The sequence below is a fragment of the Gymnoscopelus microlampas genome (genome assembly GCF_963454915.1).
Source record: "Gymnoscopelus microlampas genome assembly, chromosome: 14".
NCBI classification, from domain to species: domain Eukaryota; kingdom Metazoa; phylum Chordata; class Actinopteri; order Myctophiformes; family Myctophidae; genus Gymnoscopelus; species Gymnoscopelus microlampas.
The window spans coordinates 17,386,995-17,405,477 of record NC_139951.1 but is presented as its reverse complement, the minus strand read 5'-3'; the positions used below and the strand labels follow the sequence as shown (position 1 = coordinate 17,405,477).

Here is an 18,483-nt window from a genome sequence, read left to right as displayed (position 1 = left end):
GAACCAGCCACTATTCTACCCTGCCTGCATATTATGTTTGGAATATGAATACTACTGTATGTGTGGAGACTGTGAAATATATGCCAGTCCCTCTGTGTTGGAAATATAAACCCTTTTCTTCATATTTAAATAACTCTAATAAGCTGTGAGAGCGAGCCTTACAGTAGCTTTTTCCGGTGAGGATGTCAAGGCTATATCTATTTTTCTCTCTCCCCAGCTGTCATTCGTGTTTCTCATCTCTCTTTTGTGCGCTGCTATCTAGGGAAGAAGCCGTCATAAAAGTCCCACTTTGTTTTAACCGAACGCCTGCTGCGGTATTGGTGCGCTGTTGCCCCACAGACCCGAGAGGAAATGTCTGGAAAATGGAAACTTTTGCTCCCATGTCGAGCATCAGACGATTTGGCTAACCGTTATATTCGAGAGACGTGTTTTGAATTCAACTTTTTTTTGCTGTTTGATCTACTTGGAATGACGCTGAGATGCAGCTGAAGCATTACTAATCAATGGACGCCTTCTGTGGCGGTTCCAATCAGAGTGTTTCACTTCAATCTTTTTTGCTCTAAATCAATCCAACAGTGTTTGATTTGCTGGTTAACTTTTTGTGGGGATTAGCTTCCCCAAATGCCAAGAAAAACATCTGAAAATGTAACTTTCCTACGTCGCAGAAATCCATTAAAACCCAAGAAGACAAGAGGCGCGCAGAGCAATCTTTCCCTTGCACAACCCCACAAATGTTTCCCTTCATTTAATTTAGTTTTGTCAGGGCTGAGAACTGCGGACTCCCATTCTGTGGTGTAAAGTCCCACAGACCGGTGTCAGGGAGAAGCACTGGGAAGATGATTAATGTTACCTGTTTTATTATACTCAACATTTCACCCTCCTATGGGGGGGAACGTCTCCTATAGCAACTAAGAAAAGGGAAGAACTTCTCTGGATGGATTTGTACGGCATCTCCGCTTTATTAGTGGACCGTGTATAAAACGTCCTCGGCGAGATGCAAACCCCACCGATGTTGTGAGGAAAAGTTATGTGTCTTAAACATACAGTACAGTATGGTTGCGGCCCTCAAGAGGAAAAGTTATATGGGTTTAGCATAGAGCATTCAAGTTTCTCTCACCTTTTCTCAATGCGTCGCATTGTGAGCTTGTCGATCGGCTATTTTCAGCGAAAGCTTTCCCCACAATAACAGAAAAAACACTAGAATTGAGCCCTCTGGGACTCCGGTTCCCATGTTGGGTTTAAGTGGTTAATGTCTCTCTCACCTTTTCTATCTCCCTGTTACCTGACCACTTATCTCGCTCTTCTCTACCCCCCCTTCCCCCCCCCCCCCTTCCCTCTCATTGGCTGAAGTGTACCTGCCTCACTGATTTTGCCCTGATTGCTCAGCTTCATTTCATCCGACAGCAAAGCGTGGCCGGGGCGACGACAGGACGGGGAGCGGGTGGAGCTTATTATGCTCTGTTTGTTCCTCCGAGAAACTGAAATATTAAGAGAAGAAAGAAATTGAAGCGCCGGCTGATTATGTTTTGATCGAGTGGAAATGCGAGGCGAGGCGTCTCGTTAATACCGGCATGAATGGCTGGCATAGAGACCTGTACATGACAACGCAATTATTACTCTGAGATAACTAGAATGGATAGTGAGAGAGAGGGGGGGGGGGCAGAGAGACAGAGAGACAGAGAGAGAGAGAGAGAAAGGTGGGGGGAGGGGGGGGGGGGAGACAGAGAGAGCGATGAGAGAAAGGGGGAGACAGACATAGAGAGAGGGAGGGAGAGAGATAGAGAGGGGGGAGGCTAGGACTGCAGAAAGAGCCAGGGAAGCAGAAAGACATCCAATTGTTGATTGTAATCAGAGAACACAAACAGCTAGCAAAATATTATCACTTTGAAAGACGTCTCACTCCATCTGCGTTTCACTCTCATAAAAATGCTGCCTGCTGCAGAATGCATGAGTCGACAAGACACTATTTATATTTCAAAACGAGTCTGTAGTGCGTTTTTTTTTTTCCCACTTACTTTCAAAAAATTGTACACGTTAGTATATCTTAAACCGTAAACCATCTCACTCAAATCTGTGCCATCTCAAATGGATCTCGATTTGATATATGACAAGAATCCCCTGGCTCCTGTCCCCGGGGGTTTGAAGAAGTGCATCATCAAACCACAGGAACATTTTCAAATAATAAAATCCTGATGCGAGCGATTAAATTGACTCTCCACCACATTTACCACTGTGGCATCATGATGACATTTCTGCTGTGATCCAATTGGTTCGCTTTACCAGGTGCAGGTATGAGCGACGGGAAAAGAGAGAGAGAGAAAGCGAGAGTGGGGAAAGTCACCTGGGGACGGGAAAAAAAAAACGTAGCTGAAGAAGTGAGACAAAGAGACAGAGACAGAGAGAGAAGGCGATCAGAGTGATGACTAGTCATTCTTATGTAAATATATGCCCACAGAGAAGCAGTTGGCACTGGGTATGGCTCTGGAACAGTGCAGGTTGACATTGTTAAAACTTCCAACTCCAGTCTGCCTCATCAGATGAGATGACACACTCTGTGTGTGTGTGTGTGTGTGTGTGTGTGTGTGTGTGTGTGTGTGTGTGTGTGTGTGTGTGTGTGTGTGTGTGTGTGTGTGTGTGTGTGTGTGTGTGTGTGTGTGTGTGTGTGTGTGTGTGTGTGTGTGTGTGTGTGTGTGTGTGTGTGTGTGTGCGTGTGTGTGTGTGCGTGTGTGCACGCGCAGCAGCACAGGCACTGCGTTTTGGCTCACACGCGGCTTAAGTCAAACAAATCATTTCTAGCGCAACTTGCACTGGAGTAGACCCTCTCTCATTCCCATACCTCCTTTTTATCTTTTCCCCCATAACCCCCTCCTCTGTCTCTCTCTCTCTCTCTCTCTCTCTCTCTCTCCCTCTCTCTCTCTCTCTCTCTCTCTCTCTCCTCCGCGAGACAAAAACCCTGCTTGTCAGGGCTATTGGACAGAAATTGCATAATGTGATTTTGGACTGCTCCCTAATGACAATGCTGGCCCCTCCAATTAGAGCTGAAAAGGAGAAGGAATTTGGCTCTTTGGAAAAGGTTAGATTTGATTAACAAAATCACCCGCGGGAACGAAAGCGGACGGCGACGTCTCATCTCACCCTTCACTTATCCTCACCTTCATTCCTCCTCCCGTCCGCTGCTCCGTCCCTTTTATACTCCTCCTTTACACTCCCAGACACTCCATTCTCTTGTTTTGTACTCACCCCCCCCCCCGCTCTCTCTGTCTCACTCTCCCTTCTTCCCCTATGTCAAATCTCTTCAGGAGGTATTTCTGCACAGCAGCATGCCACTGTGATCAGCAGGGCCTGAAGTGACCCCATTAACCCATTCAGTCCGGGAACGCATCTGTGTCATTTTAGATTTCTTTGGCTATTCAACAATAGCAGATCTATGAGCTTGTAGATCTACTATTGTTTTTAATCATGAACATTTGTGCAAATCTTTGAATATATACAGTACAGCATATATTATTCAAAGCGAACATTTGTAACTCAAATCTTTGCTTCTGGGGGTACCCGGCCAAATACATTTTGGGGGTCCTTGACATGAAAAACTTTTGAGAACCACTGATATAGAAACATACGTTTTTCAGAAACCTGTTAGGATTTAGAAGACATTTGTAGAATCCCCAGAAGCAAAGATTTGAGTTACAAATGTTCGCTTTAAAAATATATATATTCAAACTAAAGATTTGCATACATTTTCACGATTTTTCAAAAACAATAGCAGATCTACAAGCTCATAGCGCGGCACTCGGTGCCGCACTATGAGCTTGTATATTTGCTATTTTTGAATAGCCAAAGAAATCAAAAAAATGACACAAATGTGTTCCCGGTCTTAATGGGTTAAGACGTGAAGCATTTTCAAACTAATCCAGACTGTGCTAATTGTCAGAGAGAGGGAGACAGAGAGGGAGACGGAGAGGGAGACTTAACTGAGAGAGAAGAATTTGTGGTTGATGGACAAGAGATGCCAAGAGAGATGTCTTTATTCAAGGACAGAGAATGCCATGGATTTCGTGGGGCTTGTATACTTAAAAATCAATACATCATCTGCATTGTTTCTGAACAAATCCTAGAGATAGCTCAAGCGATGCAACTAATGTATGATTTTTCATTAGGAGATGGTTCCAAAGTGGCTAGAATATCAAGGACACCTTCAACAGGGACTCATATCTCAGATTTATTTGGTTGCATCATACACTTTGAAAACCAATGAACCCATTTATAAATGGCCTGGAAATTGACTTGAAGTATTTGCAACATCCAGGCTTCTTCCAGTAATAATACATCAAGTAAAATAGTCGGATGCAGGAAGAGTGGCCACCTCAACATTGTTGGCACCTCAATGTTAAATTGGCTGTTATTTTCCAAAATGCACATTACATTTGTGTCCAAGACAAATTTCTCCCAAGGGAGACAATATAAAATAACCTTGAACCTTCATCATTATCAGGCCTAAATTTACCCTTCAACTTCTTGTTTATGCCCATAATGACTGGCTAGCCACAGGTTTTGTAGTAATTTGTTGCAATTGTAGAAATATTTGTCCTTAAATGTTAAATGTTCAAGCATGTTCAATCATGTATATTTTACATTACTTCAGACCATTTGTATTTACTTTTTTACATTTAAGAGGAAATAGCCAATGTAACATTGTAATGTTTAGGTTCCTACTCTTCCGGTTACCAAATAGCCAGCCAAGTATTCCATGGTATGTCATCAGTATCTAAGTGCATTTTAGGCAGAATGCAATGGCCACAAGCAGACTCACACCGTGCCTCATGCATGTGCACAAGGCACAGGAAAGTCAAAATGTCAAGTCACTCCTGTATTTATAGTGAAAAAAGCCAATCTGCAAGCTCACAACGCGCCACATCGTGGCAGCGTTGTGAGCTTGTAGATCAGCATGACTAAAAACAAAATGTTGAAAGTGGTTAAAATAACATTTTTAGTGTATAGAAATTAGAATGTGCCTCTCTGTGTTGGGAAATGAGTGCACACAAAGTATAGTTATAGTAAATTAAAATATAATTCAGAACTTTTTTACAGTTCTATTGCAATAATAAATGGGGTTGTCACAAAATCCCAAGGCACACCAGTGTGCCTCGGCACATCGTTTCGGAACGACTGTCTTCGAGAATTACCTCTGAATGTGTTGGACAGTTGGGTTATAAGTCAGCATGGAGCCTTCATTTATGAGGGCTGTGGGCATCATGTCTTCTCACTCTGATCACAGGCCATAACTAGCAACCACAGAGCCTGATTTGAGCGAAGAGATTCTTAGCTGTAGTGCCAGTGGTGTTTCAGGCAAGAAATATAGCAGCAGTGCGGTAGTGGTTTGGTAGCGGATTATGTCGGCCAAAAGTTTGTCTGAAGCCAAATTATCTGCCCTGGCAAACAGAACATGGCGGATGTGTGGTGTGACGTTTGGCGTGGCTACGTTTGCCTGTATAGTTATTCTGTGCGTGCGCGCGTGTGCATGCGTGCGTGCGTTGTGGCAATGGGTTTGGTGGAGGTGGGGGCACTCTTTCCCCTTGTCCTTCCATCTCTCTCTCTTTCCTTTTCTCTCGCTCTCTCTCTCACACACAAAGAGTGGAATGACAGATGTGGGCTCTCTGCGTGTCAAGTGCATCGTGTTTTATGTGTCCCTGGCAGGACTCTCATGCACTCTGGCAACCCTGATCTATGGCGTGTGTGTGTGTGTGTGTGTGTGTGTGTGTGTGTGTGTGTGTGTGTGTGTGTGTGTGTGTGTGTGTGTGTGTGGGTGTGGGTGTGGGTGTGCGCACGCGCACATGCATGTGAGAGCGAGAGAAAGTGATGAAGAGGGAAAGGGGACAGATAGTGTGTGTGATGGAGCGATAGCGTGTTTGTCATTTTGAGTGTGTGTGGGAGAGAGAGAGAGAGAGAGAGAGAGAGTTACTAGGCCAGAGCATTTGGGCACAGCAGGTTGTTTGGCACAGCGCTTTGGCATCATCTAACCGTCATTCTGCTTGCTCTGTGCCAGGGCTACTATGATACCACTTGGCCAAGTCACAGGGAACCTGTGTGTGTGTGCGTGCGTGCGCCTGTGTGTGTGTGTGTGTGTGTGTGTGTGTGTGTGTGTGTGTGCACACGTGCACGACCTATTCTCTCTTCCCTTTGGCTTCATGGCATGCTGCCTAGTCAATTTCATACAGTACTGTTATGCCCTGATAGGTGCCACATTTATACTGTAACTCTAGCTTCTCTCTCAGGAGGTCAAGATTTAAATCATTTTTAAAAACTATAGCGACCTTGCTAGATTAAACACATTAATCCTGGCATTTACGCATGCTTAAAACAATTGCAAAAGTAATACCGGTATATCTACAAGCTGGAGCGTTTTGATCGGCCATTTTCACTATCCGTATTCTGATTATTGCAATCAGAATATTAGAATGATTACTTTTCATGACATACTGTAGCAGTCTCATAACGTACAGTACCACCTGTACAGTCACTCTATGGCAGTGGTTCTCAAACTTTTTCATGTCAAGGACCCCCTAATTGACACTTATTACCCCGCGGACCCCCATTTGAAAAGATAAGCCAGGGACCCCAATAAGAGAAGGTTTTTATGGCTCTCTAGCAGTGATTCTCAACCATTTTAATTTCAAGGACCCCCAGTTTGACATGCATTAGGCTACGGACCCCCATTTAATGGCATTTATGTTAATTGGCATTTATGTTTAATGTTAATTTAACTCTGAGAAACTCTGGAACCAAATGGACCCTAACGGGTCCATTTGGTTCCATTTGTACACTCTCAGAGTTACAGACCCATAAGGGTCCATTTGGTTCCTGTCCATCATCTAGCTGGGGACCCCCTGGAACCCCCTCAAGTACCCCTGGGGGTCCCCGGACCCCACTTTGAGAACCAATGCTCGATGGTAAATAAAACATTCTCTTGCATTGTACATCCCCATCAGGGAGTCCTCACCTAACTCCTCTCTCTCTCTCTCTCTCTCTCTCTCTCTCTCTCTCTCTCTCTCTCTCTCTCTCTCTCTCTCTCTCTCTCTCTCTCTCTCTCTCTCTCTCTCTCTCTCTCTCTCTCTCTCTCTCTCTCTCTCTCTCTCTCTCTCTCTCTCTCTAGGTGAAGACCCCACCCAGAAGAAAGTGCTGGTCCTCTCCTACCCTCAGTATTGCCGGTACCGGTCGGTCCTGGCCCGGTTGGGACAAAGCCCGCCGTCCCTCCTAACGGACCAGGTAGTGTTGGCGCTGGGCGGCATCGCCTCGCTGTCTGAGAACACGAACATCCTCTACTGCCGGGACACCTTCGACCACCCCACGCTGCTGCACAACGAAAGCGTGTGCGACGAGTTGGGTGAGTGTGACATACTGTACTGTACGCCGTACACATACTGCAGCTATACCAGACGCTTGGAATTGCCTGTTTTCACAGTGCTATTGGTTTAACCCATTAAGACCGGGAACGCTCTTCTGTGTGTCATTTTTAGATTTGTTTGGGCTATTCAAAAATAGCAGATATACAAGCTCATAGCGCGGCACCGAGTGCCGCGCTATGAGCTTGTAGATCTGCTATTTTTGACAAATAGTGACAATTTGTGGCAAAATCTTGCATTATGTCTTTTTAAAGCGAACATTTGTAAAATATTTAGTTCCAGGCGCCTCCAGAAGCAAAGATTTGAGTTACAAAAAAGGAAAAAAAAACAAATATTTGCACAACTTTTCATGATTTTTCAAAAATAGCAGATCTACAAGCTTGTATATTTGTATAACGAAATCTAAAAATGACACACAGATGCGTTCCCGATCTTAAAGAGTTAAAGCGGTTGTGACATGTTCCCCAAGAGATGAGGGGAAGAGAAATGAAGGGAGACCTTTGTTAGTCCCATTCGGTTTCAGCTTGACCCAGCTGATGGCTACTCAGATGGTCGTGATGAGCGCTCGGGGGGGGGTGGGGGGGGGCAGTTAGGGGTTAAGTGTCTTGCTCAGAGACACATAGACAGGGGGCAAACCGGTGACCTTTCCCTATGGTAAAATGAACTGGAAGTGGAACAGGTATGCCATAGTGGAAACACAGTTATATGCACACAGCAGCCTATTCTTTTCTTTTTCTTTTTTCGTTGAAATTTCACTGACTAGAGGATAAGCCCCTTGAGGTGCAGCATCTCGTTTTCGAGGGGGTCCTATTCAATTCTTACTCATGGCAACGCGGGACTACATTTATGCACACAGCCTATTTAATTCTTATTCTGGCAGCACAGGACTACAGTTATGCACAAAGCCTATTCAATTCTGGTCATTGTCATGATGCGGAGCAGAGCAACGTACAACGAAATTAGCAGTGTCATCAAGGCAGCACAGTGGAAAATATGCAATGTATAACAACACGGATAGAATAAAAAACGAGATTCACCAGAGGCTAAGTAAATGCACCCAACCTCCTACAAAATAACTTTTCGAGTTTCTCAGTTTTTCAGGCCTAAAATGATGGTAATTGTTTCGGGCCGGGCCCTGTTCAGGCCGGCCCAGTTAGGGCCCTCTTCAGGCCGGCCCAGTTAGGGCCCTGTTCGGGCCAGCCCAGTTAGGGCCGGGACTTAATATTCAGGCCCGTTGAGATCTCTACTTCTGATGCTTTGGTGTGACACTGTAGTATGATCAAGTAGGGCATTGATTTACGAAAAAACACAAAACGTCAGAATATGGAGATAGATTCTGCCTGACGGCAGCGATATTTTAATAGAATAAACTAGCACATCTGCAGTGGTTTGAGGTTTGTCTCCTTACTGAAACCTAGCGGTTGACAACGTCAGTAGAGTAATGTGAAGCAGATGGCTGGACACTGGATGTGTCACCATCTTTATTGTAGTCGGGACATTACCTCTCTCCATCTGGAGAGACATATCAACGGACATAAAACTTAGGGATTGTAGCTTTCTGAGTGTAAGAACGGACGCATGTTTAAATGTACAGAGCATTTAACTGTACACTGGGGTGTAAGTACAGTCCAGTTTATGTAAAGTCTTTACGGTGAAGAATGGTTACTTTCTGTCACAATATTCCATAACTGCATCATATGGCACATGTAATCAGATCAGTCTCTTTTCGCTGTGTGTGTGTGTGTGTGTGTGTGTGTGTGTGTGTGTGTGTGTGTGTGTGTGTGTGTGTGTGTGTGTGTGTGTGCGTGTGCGTGTGCATGTGTGCATCCGTACATATGTTGTGTGTATATTCATGTGTGTGACTGTGCGTGAATGTGTTTAGAGTATTTGTGCTTTGTTTGTTTGTAATAGAACTGCATATGTGTGACCTTTTTTGTACATCATTGCTGTCGGGCAGAAAGCTCTTACCTCCATATTTCAACTTTGAATGTTTTTTAGTTTTTTTTGGAAATCAACGCCCTACTTTGTCATGCTACAGTGTCACACGGAAGTAGAAAAAGTAGCACATCTACAAGCTCAAAACGTGTCACATTGTGACGTGTTTTGAGCTTGTAGATCTGCTATTTTTGCCATTTTTAAATTTGAACAGTTTTGGACGTTGATGAGTTTTCCACCCGACAGCAACAACAATATGTGTATTTTCGCAGGACATACCATTACACCATATAGTGCAAAAGTTCAAGGGTGTTCACATGCATGCACAATGCACAGTAAAGTCCTTATTGTTAATCTAACTCCGAAGAGTGTATAAATAGAAACAAAATGGATCTATTTGTACTCTCTTCCAGTAAGACTTTTACTGTGTAGAGATGGTAGCAACAATGCAGACAGTGAGATTCTTGTACCCGCAGCTTCCTGGAACAGTATGGATAACAATACAAATACAATGAATCAGAATAAAGTCTGAATAAAAAGAATTGCACATTGGCAATGTCAATACAAAATAGCATCTGTACAGATCATAAATCTGAAAGAGAGAGAGGGCATAACATCAACAGATTTACAAGAGACCGTAAATCCATCATAACTCAATATTAAAACATGCATCATAATCGGAGTATTGTTCCCAGCATGTTCCTGTATGTATGTGTACTCGCATAGCTGTATATAAATTGTGCGCGCACGTGTGTGTGTCTGTGTGTGTTTATGAGTGAGTGAGTGTACATGGGTGTACAGTATGACGTGTGTACGGGTTGCCGTCACCCTCGTGTGTGTGCGTGTGTGTGCGCGTGTGCGTGCGTGCGTGTGTGAGTGTCTTCTTGTGGGCAGCTGGTCTCAGCCACAGTTCCAGATTGCCCTCCCATGCCGATTATTCATCCAAGACAAATACAGGAAGAGCAGTGAGTGTTGTGTGAGTGGAAATGCAGTTCAAATGGTGTAAATGATCTCAGATGGCAGCGGGGTAATATTCACAAACCTGTTTGCACTGCTCTGTTTTGTTTTGGGAATGAGCTGTAACCAAGACTGACAGATGGCTTTGTGGCGTCTCTCTCTCTCTCTCTCATTCACACACACACACACACACACACACACACACGCACACACACACACTCACGCATTTGCATTACTATACTTGTGGGGACATCAGCGTTTTAGGAACAGCGGTTTTATGAATGCATTGTTAAAACATTTTGCTGTTTTTTTTTTTACCATAACCCTAAAACTGAAATACTGGATTTTTATTATTTTTCAGTATAAATCAGGCATTACTCTATCCCTAAACCTAACCTCTAAATGTCTACTCCTAATCCTTACCCAACCTGAATATTTTCCTAATTGTAAACCTAGATGTCTAACAATTTCTCTGCCTTTTTCTCAAATTCTATTCTCAAATTGGCCCTCACAAGTGTAATACAAGTATAATACACACACACACACACACACACACACACACACTGTACCATAGACGTGTGCACACTGCAAACTGGGTACATACTGTACATACAGTATTATGTCCACTTGCACACATGGATCTCTAAGATGAGCGTGTGGGCACACACACACACACACACACACACACACACACACACACACACACACACACACACACACACACACACACACACACACACACACACACACACACACACACACACACACACACACACACACACACACACACACACACACACCCCTCCTGATTGTTCCTTTTAACTGCTCTCCTCAGGAGGAATTCAAAGAGAATCTATTTGGCAGCCAGCGAAACACAATCCAAGTGTTCTAGAGGGCAGCAGCGCTGGCTGTTTAAGTTACAGTTAAGGGTGGAATTTATTATGGAGACAGCTAACCCTGAGCCCAGAGCATGAAGTCATTGTTCATGTAAGACTGAGCTACATGCTGGATTTATTACAAAGAGAACAAATTCAATTTCGGGGGGGATATGTTCTGAAATACATCAGGGAGAGATGAGAAAATGTGAGACGAGAGAAGCAGGAATGGAGGGGAGGGGGGTGAGAGAGGAATGGAGAAAGGAAAATTCTTGTTTTTCATGCTTGGGATAACGGCTACTTGGCGTAAAATCTGTAGCGTTTTTAGACTAGCTGCTACATTTAGCCCAGAGAATGGTTTTCCATCTTTGGAGACGTGAAGCACTGCTGGAAGAAGTACTCGGATATAGAAGTGGCAATACCACAATGTAGGAATACTTACAGTATAGTTACAAGTAAAAGTTCTGTATTCAAGATTGTACTTGAGTAAGAGTACAAAAGTATTGGCATCAAAATATACCTAAAGTACCCGAGTAAAAGTGATTTCATAATCTATATTTTTTCCGTGTTGTGGATCATGTTGTAGATCGTCTATATTCTAATACCCAAAGTATAAAATGACTGTAATAATCTAAATCTATAATGTAACTAGTAACTAAAGCTGTCAAATATTTGTACCAAGTACAATGTGTGCCTCTGAGATGTAGTATAAAGTAACAAAACATGGAAATACTCACTTAAAAGTACCTCCAAATTATAAGTAAGTACAGTACTTAGTTACTTTCCACCACTGATGTTTCTGTACGGTATGGTTTACTGCTGTATGGCAACAAAGCAGGGTGTCTTCTGGGGGGACAGTAGAATACAAGAAGTGAAATAAAATGGAGGAAATTATTTATGGCATATGGCAAGGAGAGACTGTTGTCATGGAAAGTTATAGCTTTAACCTCTTAAGCCCTGTATATCAGTGGTTCTCTATCTTTTTCATGACAAGGAGCCCCCAAATGATATAATGCTGTATACTACTGTATATACTAGACACATTTTGAGATTGTATAGTATGCTATTTCTGCAATCTTTTTAATGTTAGAAAAATATTCAAAAATTGCCTAAGTCTTTGGGAATTTGCCCAAAATAGGGATGCGAAAACTATCTTGTATGGGGGTCCGTGGCACAAGCTATTTTCAGTTAGGACGTCCTTGGCCAAATACATATTCATTTGGGGGTCCTTGACATAAAAACGTTTGAGAACCACCGAGTGACCTACAGTATACTGTGTAATAATACGGGAAACATCTCTGTTCACCCATAAGTCACACTGGACAAGGGCTAATTCCCTAAAATGTGAAAAGTTATGGAGAAATCATCACTTAAGTGTTTTTTTGGACCATATCGTGTCTCTCATCTGGTTTCAATTCAGCCTCTGTCAGTCTTTCCCAACACTGGGCTTTGGGACCCACAATGGGAAGGAGAATAAAAAACGGGTCACACAAAAAATGCCTAATTAAACTAAGACGACGTTAGTGATATTTGATTTTGAAATGAAAAAAACACCGCCACCACTTGTTGGAATGCACAGAAGCCGCTGTGAAAGCTGTGACCTACACACAAGGCTAGCATGGCCATTCGGTTAAGCGCAACATATTATTTGTCTGTCTAGAGCAGTGGTTCTCAAACCTTTTCATGTCAAGGACCCCCAAAATGATATTTGGCTGCGGACCCCCCCCCCCCCCCCCAAAATATTTTGTCCCAGGGACCACCCCAGAATCAAAGATTTGAGTTACAAATGTTCGCTTAAAAAATATACAGTATATACATTCAAAGATGTGCACACATTTGTATTTATTTTTACAAAATAGCAGATCTACAAGCTCATAAACGCATTGTGAGCTTGTAGATCTGCTATTTTTGGCTAATGTTCCCCCCCCAGAATATGAACAGCTGGGGTTCAAGTAAAAAATCTCAGTACTTCTTCCACCACTGCTGCTAGCAGGGACACTGGCTGTAACTGTGACTCACCCATCAGCCTACTAGACCAAACCAGGGGAGACAGCGACACGCCTGCGTGTAATGCATGCATACACCAACGCACTCCAACCAGCACACACACACACACAGGCATATGTATGCATGCGCACGCTCAGCTCGCTCTCGGGGCGAGGGACTAGTGCACAGTGTTGAGTGGGCAGTTTTTTTTTTCAGGTGCAAAGTGGTGTTGAAGGTGAATTATTCAACGTGTTTCAGGTTGATGTAACCGTATTAATTACTAGATTGCCAACTCCCCTCAAGTGCTGCTGACTCACTTCCTGCACACGATGGGAGCTGTTCCAAGAAGTGAAAAACATAGGATGCGGTATATATATATTTTTACAGTGTCACTGTAGAGACAGTGACAGAGTGCCATATAGATATAGACGGATACTGAACACACAGTACCACATCATTCTTAGCACAAAATGGTACATTTTGAACGATGTACCAAAATAAACCAAATAGATAAAAGACGGGCTTCTGTTCTGTTTGGATGGATGGATGGATGGATGGATGGATGGGACAGTGTAGTAAAGCAGGAATGTGCGTAGGAAGGATACAAGAAAGGCCTAGGGCTGGGCAATAGGACTTCAAAATCACTATGATGATTATTTCAAACTATTTAGTTTGAAATAATCGAGCTTTGTACGCCGCCATTGTACAACGAAGTATAACACAGGTGGTTAATCAGACTAATCAAATTAGTCGATTATAAAAACATCCATTGGAATTTGTTCGTGTTGATTCGTTGATATAAGAAACGAAACAAAATTAAAAATACATTATTATGTTATTATTGATATATTTTCGGTGAAGTGCCCAGCCCTGCTAAAGGTTGGAAACCAGAGTGCAGTGCATTGATCCCTTTGAATCGTGCAGCCTCAGAACCTGACACAGCTGTCTGACAATGTTGGCTTTCAGGGAAGCATTTTGAGGCCAGTCAAGGATATGTAAAATTAATATAACCATCAACAAAACCACTTCAATTATCATAACTGGAGTGCTTTGCAAGTGAAATATATGTTGTGGTTAATGTGCAGCTAGCTCAAGTGTGTGACAAGAATTCTGTGCATGTTATTATCGGCGGAGTCCGCAGTGTGTGTGTGCGTGTGTGTGTGTGTGTGTGTGCGTCTGTGTGTGACAGGAATATGGTGTGCACGATTAATTACGATCACCAGTGCATACCAATGAGAGGCATTATCATTATTGATAGCCCTCGGTGTAATGGGAGAGATATGATAAGGACTCTCTCTCTCTCTCTCCCTCTCTCTCATCCAAACAGCCTTCAGAGAGGGTTATTCCAAAATGAGTTATCCGCCATTTGAGAAAAAAGAAATGTGACAACTACTTTCACAAACCAGGTGCTCCCATGACAGTAAACCATGCTGGAATGTTATTGAATTCCTCAAGGAACTTTGTTTTCAAAATAGTATGAAATTACCAGGTGTAATCACATATTGAGCAAGAGGCATGAGGTAACATGTACTGTACTAAACACTATGTACTATTTAGTATCAATAGCCTTCTATTGTTCTGAGCATGTTAATCTGTTATGAATTACGTCAGACCAAGGCAGCAACAGAGGGATATTCTGCTAGGTACAGTTGGCTACGGCAGTGGTTCTCAGACTTTTTAATTTCAAGGACCCCCATTTTGGTATGTTTTACTCCATGGACCCCCATAACTTGTGTACAAATAGAACCAAACAGGTCCATTTGGTTCCATTTGTACCGTGTCAGAGTTACAGACTTATAAGGGTCCATTTATTTCTTAACTCTCAACAATTTTGCTGGGGACCCCCTGGAACTCTCTCAAGGACCCCTGGGGGGCCCCAAATCCCACTTTGAGAACCACTGGGCTAAGGGTTAAAGGAAGAGAGGCAGTCATACGTAAAAGCAGGTACGAGACAGACAAGACAGTATTCATCAGAGAGCATCTTTATAAATCTACTTAATACTCTAAGGCCTTATGTGCTATGAAGCGCAAAGTGGATAGGTAACAGGTAACATACACATCTATAGAAAAGCCTAATTTATTTGTGTTTCCGTGAAAATAGTGTGTGTGTGTGTGTGTGTGTGTGTGTGTGTGTGTGTGTGTGTGCGCGCGCGCGTGCGTGCAGTAAATTAGGTTGTTCACACTAGGAAAGCAGTGTTTGATTATGACACTGAGTATACTCCAATTTAAACCACAAACTGTCAGCACAAGTGGATGATACTGTCATTGTGAGACTAGCATTAGTACTTAATTTGCAATTTACAACCACTGCTAACGGTAAAATAAGTAATGAATGGCTATGATTGCAAGTACGCCTACTTTACAGTGACAAGTGAATGCAATTGGGAATAGTACAGTGCTAGACATTGTGAATAGAGGGATGGTTTTAGCTTGAAAAGCCACTGGAGAAATGTCACTGTGTCACTATGCTAAACCAGCAGAAATAATGAAGGGAAACGGTGGTGCCTATCCGGCTTGGCTGGGCATCCATACCAACAAGGTGTTTGTGAGAAGAAAGCGGGCTGCTTTAGCGACTCCTACAGGTTAGTCAGGGTGCCTGTTCAGTGGGGTGTGGAATTACTACTGATTATTTTCTTATAGCGATTATTCTGTTGATTACTTTTTCAATGAATCAAATTATCCAGAAGCGTGTTTTTTTTATATACAGTATCTCTGCTGGCAGAAACCAGCTAACTCCAAAATGTAAATTTTTCAGGAAATGAGTTAGGAGGTTTTGTTCATCATTGATAAGAACAGCTGAATGGACCTCCAAGCTCACAATGAGGTTGGAGGTCATAAGGGGGTGGAGCCTGGAGTCAGCAAAACCAGCTAACTCCACCCCCCTTCGGTGGACTTCGCTGGTTTAGCAGAAAGTTTGAGGATCCAATGGAGTTAGCTGGTTTTGTCAGAAGCGCTTTTTAATACTTTTCATTGGTTCAATATTGTTTTAATCAACACACAAACGTAAAGGGTGTTCAATAGCACTGATTTATGAAAAAAAAAAATGCGAAAGCGGAAAAATGGAGTTAGCTGGTTTCTGCTGGACAGCAACGATATATTTTTTCTTTTACATTTTTGTTATTGTATCAACGAATCGATTAACCACTTAAGCGTTATATTTTACATTTCATTGCACAATGGTGTCACACAAAAAATAGCTAAAACAGGCTCACAACATGTGGCATTATGACGCGTGTGTCTACGGAGACTGAGAGGAAATAAATAATGAACGACCTGTGTTGAAATGATTCTTTTTGCACTGAGGGGTGGGGGGTGTCGTTTTGGAGGAAGATGAGTCCTGCTGACAGCATGTTGTGATAGAACAAATGAATCATTAGATATTTCTGGGAAAGAGACTAATCTGTACTGGTTCACACTCACACACACACACACAAACACACATGTTGGTATTACTATACTTGGGAGGACATTTTAGGACGGCAATTTTATAAATATAATGTTTACCTGCTATTTCTAACCCTTTACTGTAAACGCATCGGCGCTACAATGTGCAGTGAGCTTGAAGATCTGTCATTTTTGGTACGCAACTAAGGTACTGTACACATATAAACTCCAACCCTAACCTCTAAATGCCTCATCCTAACACACACACACACACACACACACACACACACACACACACACACACACACACACACACACACACACACACACACACTGATCGTTGTGTTACTGTATTAATTGCTTTTGCCCTAACAAAGGGAGACACATAATTTAATGGAGTCATCTTTCTTGTGGGCTTTGAAATTAGCACTAACCGCCAGTGAAATCTGGCACATTTTGAGCTGTTGAATGTGATGAATCTACCAGCCAAGGCATGTGCTGTAGTGTAGCCATGCAGCGTTCAGTCCGTTTATTGTATTCTGAAAAAGGCACTCTCTCAGAGTCTAGAATTACTGTCAAAATGGCAAAATTGGACATCCACCATCCAGAAAGCTGATTGAGCTAGTTTCATGTCCTATTTTGTGTACACATACTGTCATATCTATTGCACAATTCTAGGAATGGCAATCGACATACCAACAGAGTTTGCGGTGACATGATGTTTATACTTTAAGCAAAATTGAGTATACTTTCGCCCACTGTATACAGCGAACCTTATACAAACCCCGCTCTTATTTCTCTCACAGTTATTTCCCTGGTTGGATAGACATTAATGAAGATAATATATCCCCTTTGGAATGGACTTCAGTGGGATATTCAAACAACAGTGGCCTCCTAAAGCGTATCAAATCAAAGTTTGATCCCCATAAATGGAAAATGTCTTGTCATTTGGCGGGTTGCCGCATGATGAGGAGGCAATATGTTTTCATGAGCCTGGAACTCCAGTTAACCCATTAAAACCGGGAACGCATCTGTGTAACCACTTTAACCATTATTTTATACTTTGGCTATTCAAAAATAGCAGATATACATAGCGCGGCACCGAGTGCAGCGCTATGAGCTTGTAGAGCTGCTATTTTTGAATAATCGTGGAAATGTGGGGGTCCCTGGAACAATATATTTTGAGATGGGGGTCCGCGGCCAAATACATATTATTTTGGGGGCCCTTGACATGAAAAAGTTTGAGAACCACTGATTATAGCAAGATACGTTTTTTTTAAAAATGTAACGATTTAGAAGACATTTGTAGAATCCCCAGAAGCAAAGATTTGAGTTACAAATGTTTGCTTTAAAAAAAATATATATATATTCAAATATTTGCAAAGATTTTCAAGTTTTTTTAAAAATAGCCAAAGAAATCTAAAAATGACATTGTTTCCCGGTCTAAATGGGTTAAGACGGAATTCTTCATCGGGGTCTCTGACTGAAGAGGAATGGGTGGTATATATATATATGGCTAAACGTTGTGAGCAGATGAAGAGATAACATTTTTCTCTTGTCACTTATGTTAGAAAAGGTTAATTCAAAATGGCTATCTATCCAGCCATTTGGGGGAAAAAAGATCACCAGATGTTCATAGCTCAATGTTAAACAAAGGCATGCAATTATCTGATACTATGCAACTATTGTACTTGATTTATGGGCTCAGGACAGCTAATGTAACTATAGATTAACATTCAAGTCACTTCCCTGCCTACAATCTTTTTTTATATCAGAGTTTTATCATCAAATATCGTCTCTGTCGGGGTGGAAACCTCATATGTCCACGTTTCGAGCCGTATTTCCAGCTTGGAGATCTGCTATTTTTGATACTTTTGTGTGACGCTGTAGTATGATCAAGTGGGGCATTGATTTACGAAAAAACACAAAAAGTTAAAATATGGAGA

General features: G+C 42.4%; 1 protein-coding gene across 1 annotated transcript in view; it reads left to right on the top strand.

Moving 5' to 3' along the window:
- Nucleotides 1-18,483, top strand: part of LOC311061002 (AT-rich interactive domain-containing protein 5B-like) — a 138,327-nt gene that overhangs the window by 50,743 nt on the left and 69,101 nt on the right. Inside the window, exon 4 of the mRNA XM_084079468.1 lies at nucleotides 7,151-7,381. Within this exon, the coding sequence (XP_083935594.1) occupies nucleotides 7,151-7,381 (231 nt within the window). The remainder of the gene's footprint in view (nucleotides 1-7,150; nucleotides 7,382-18,483) is intronic.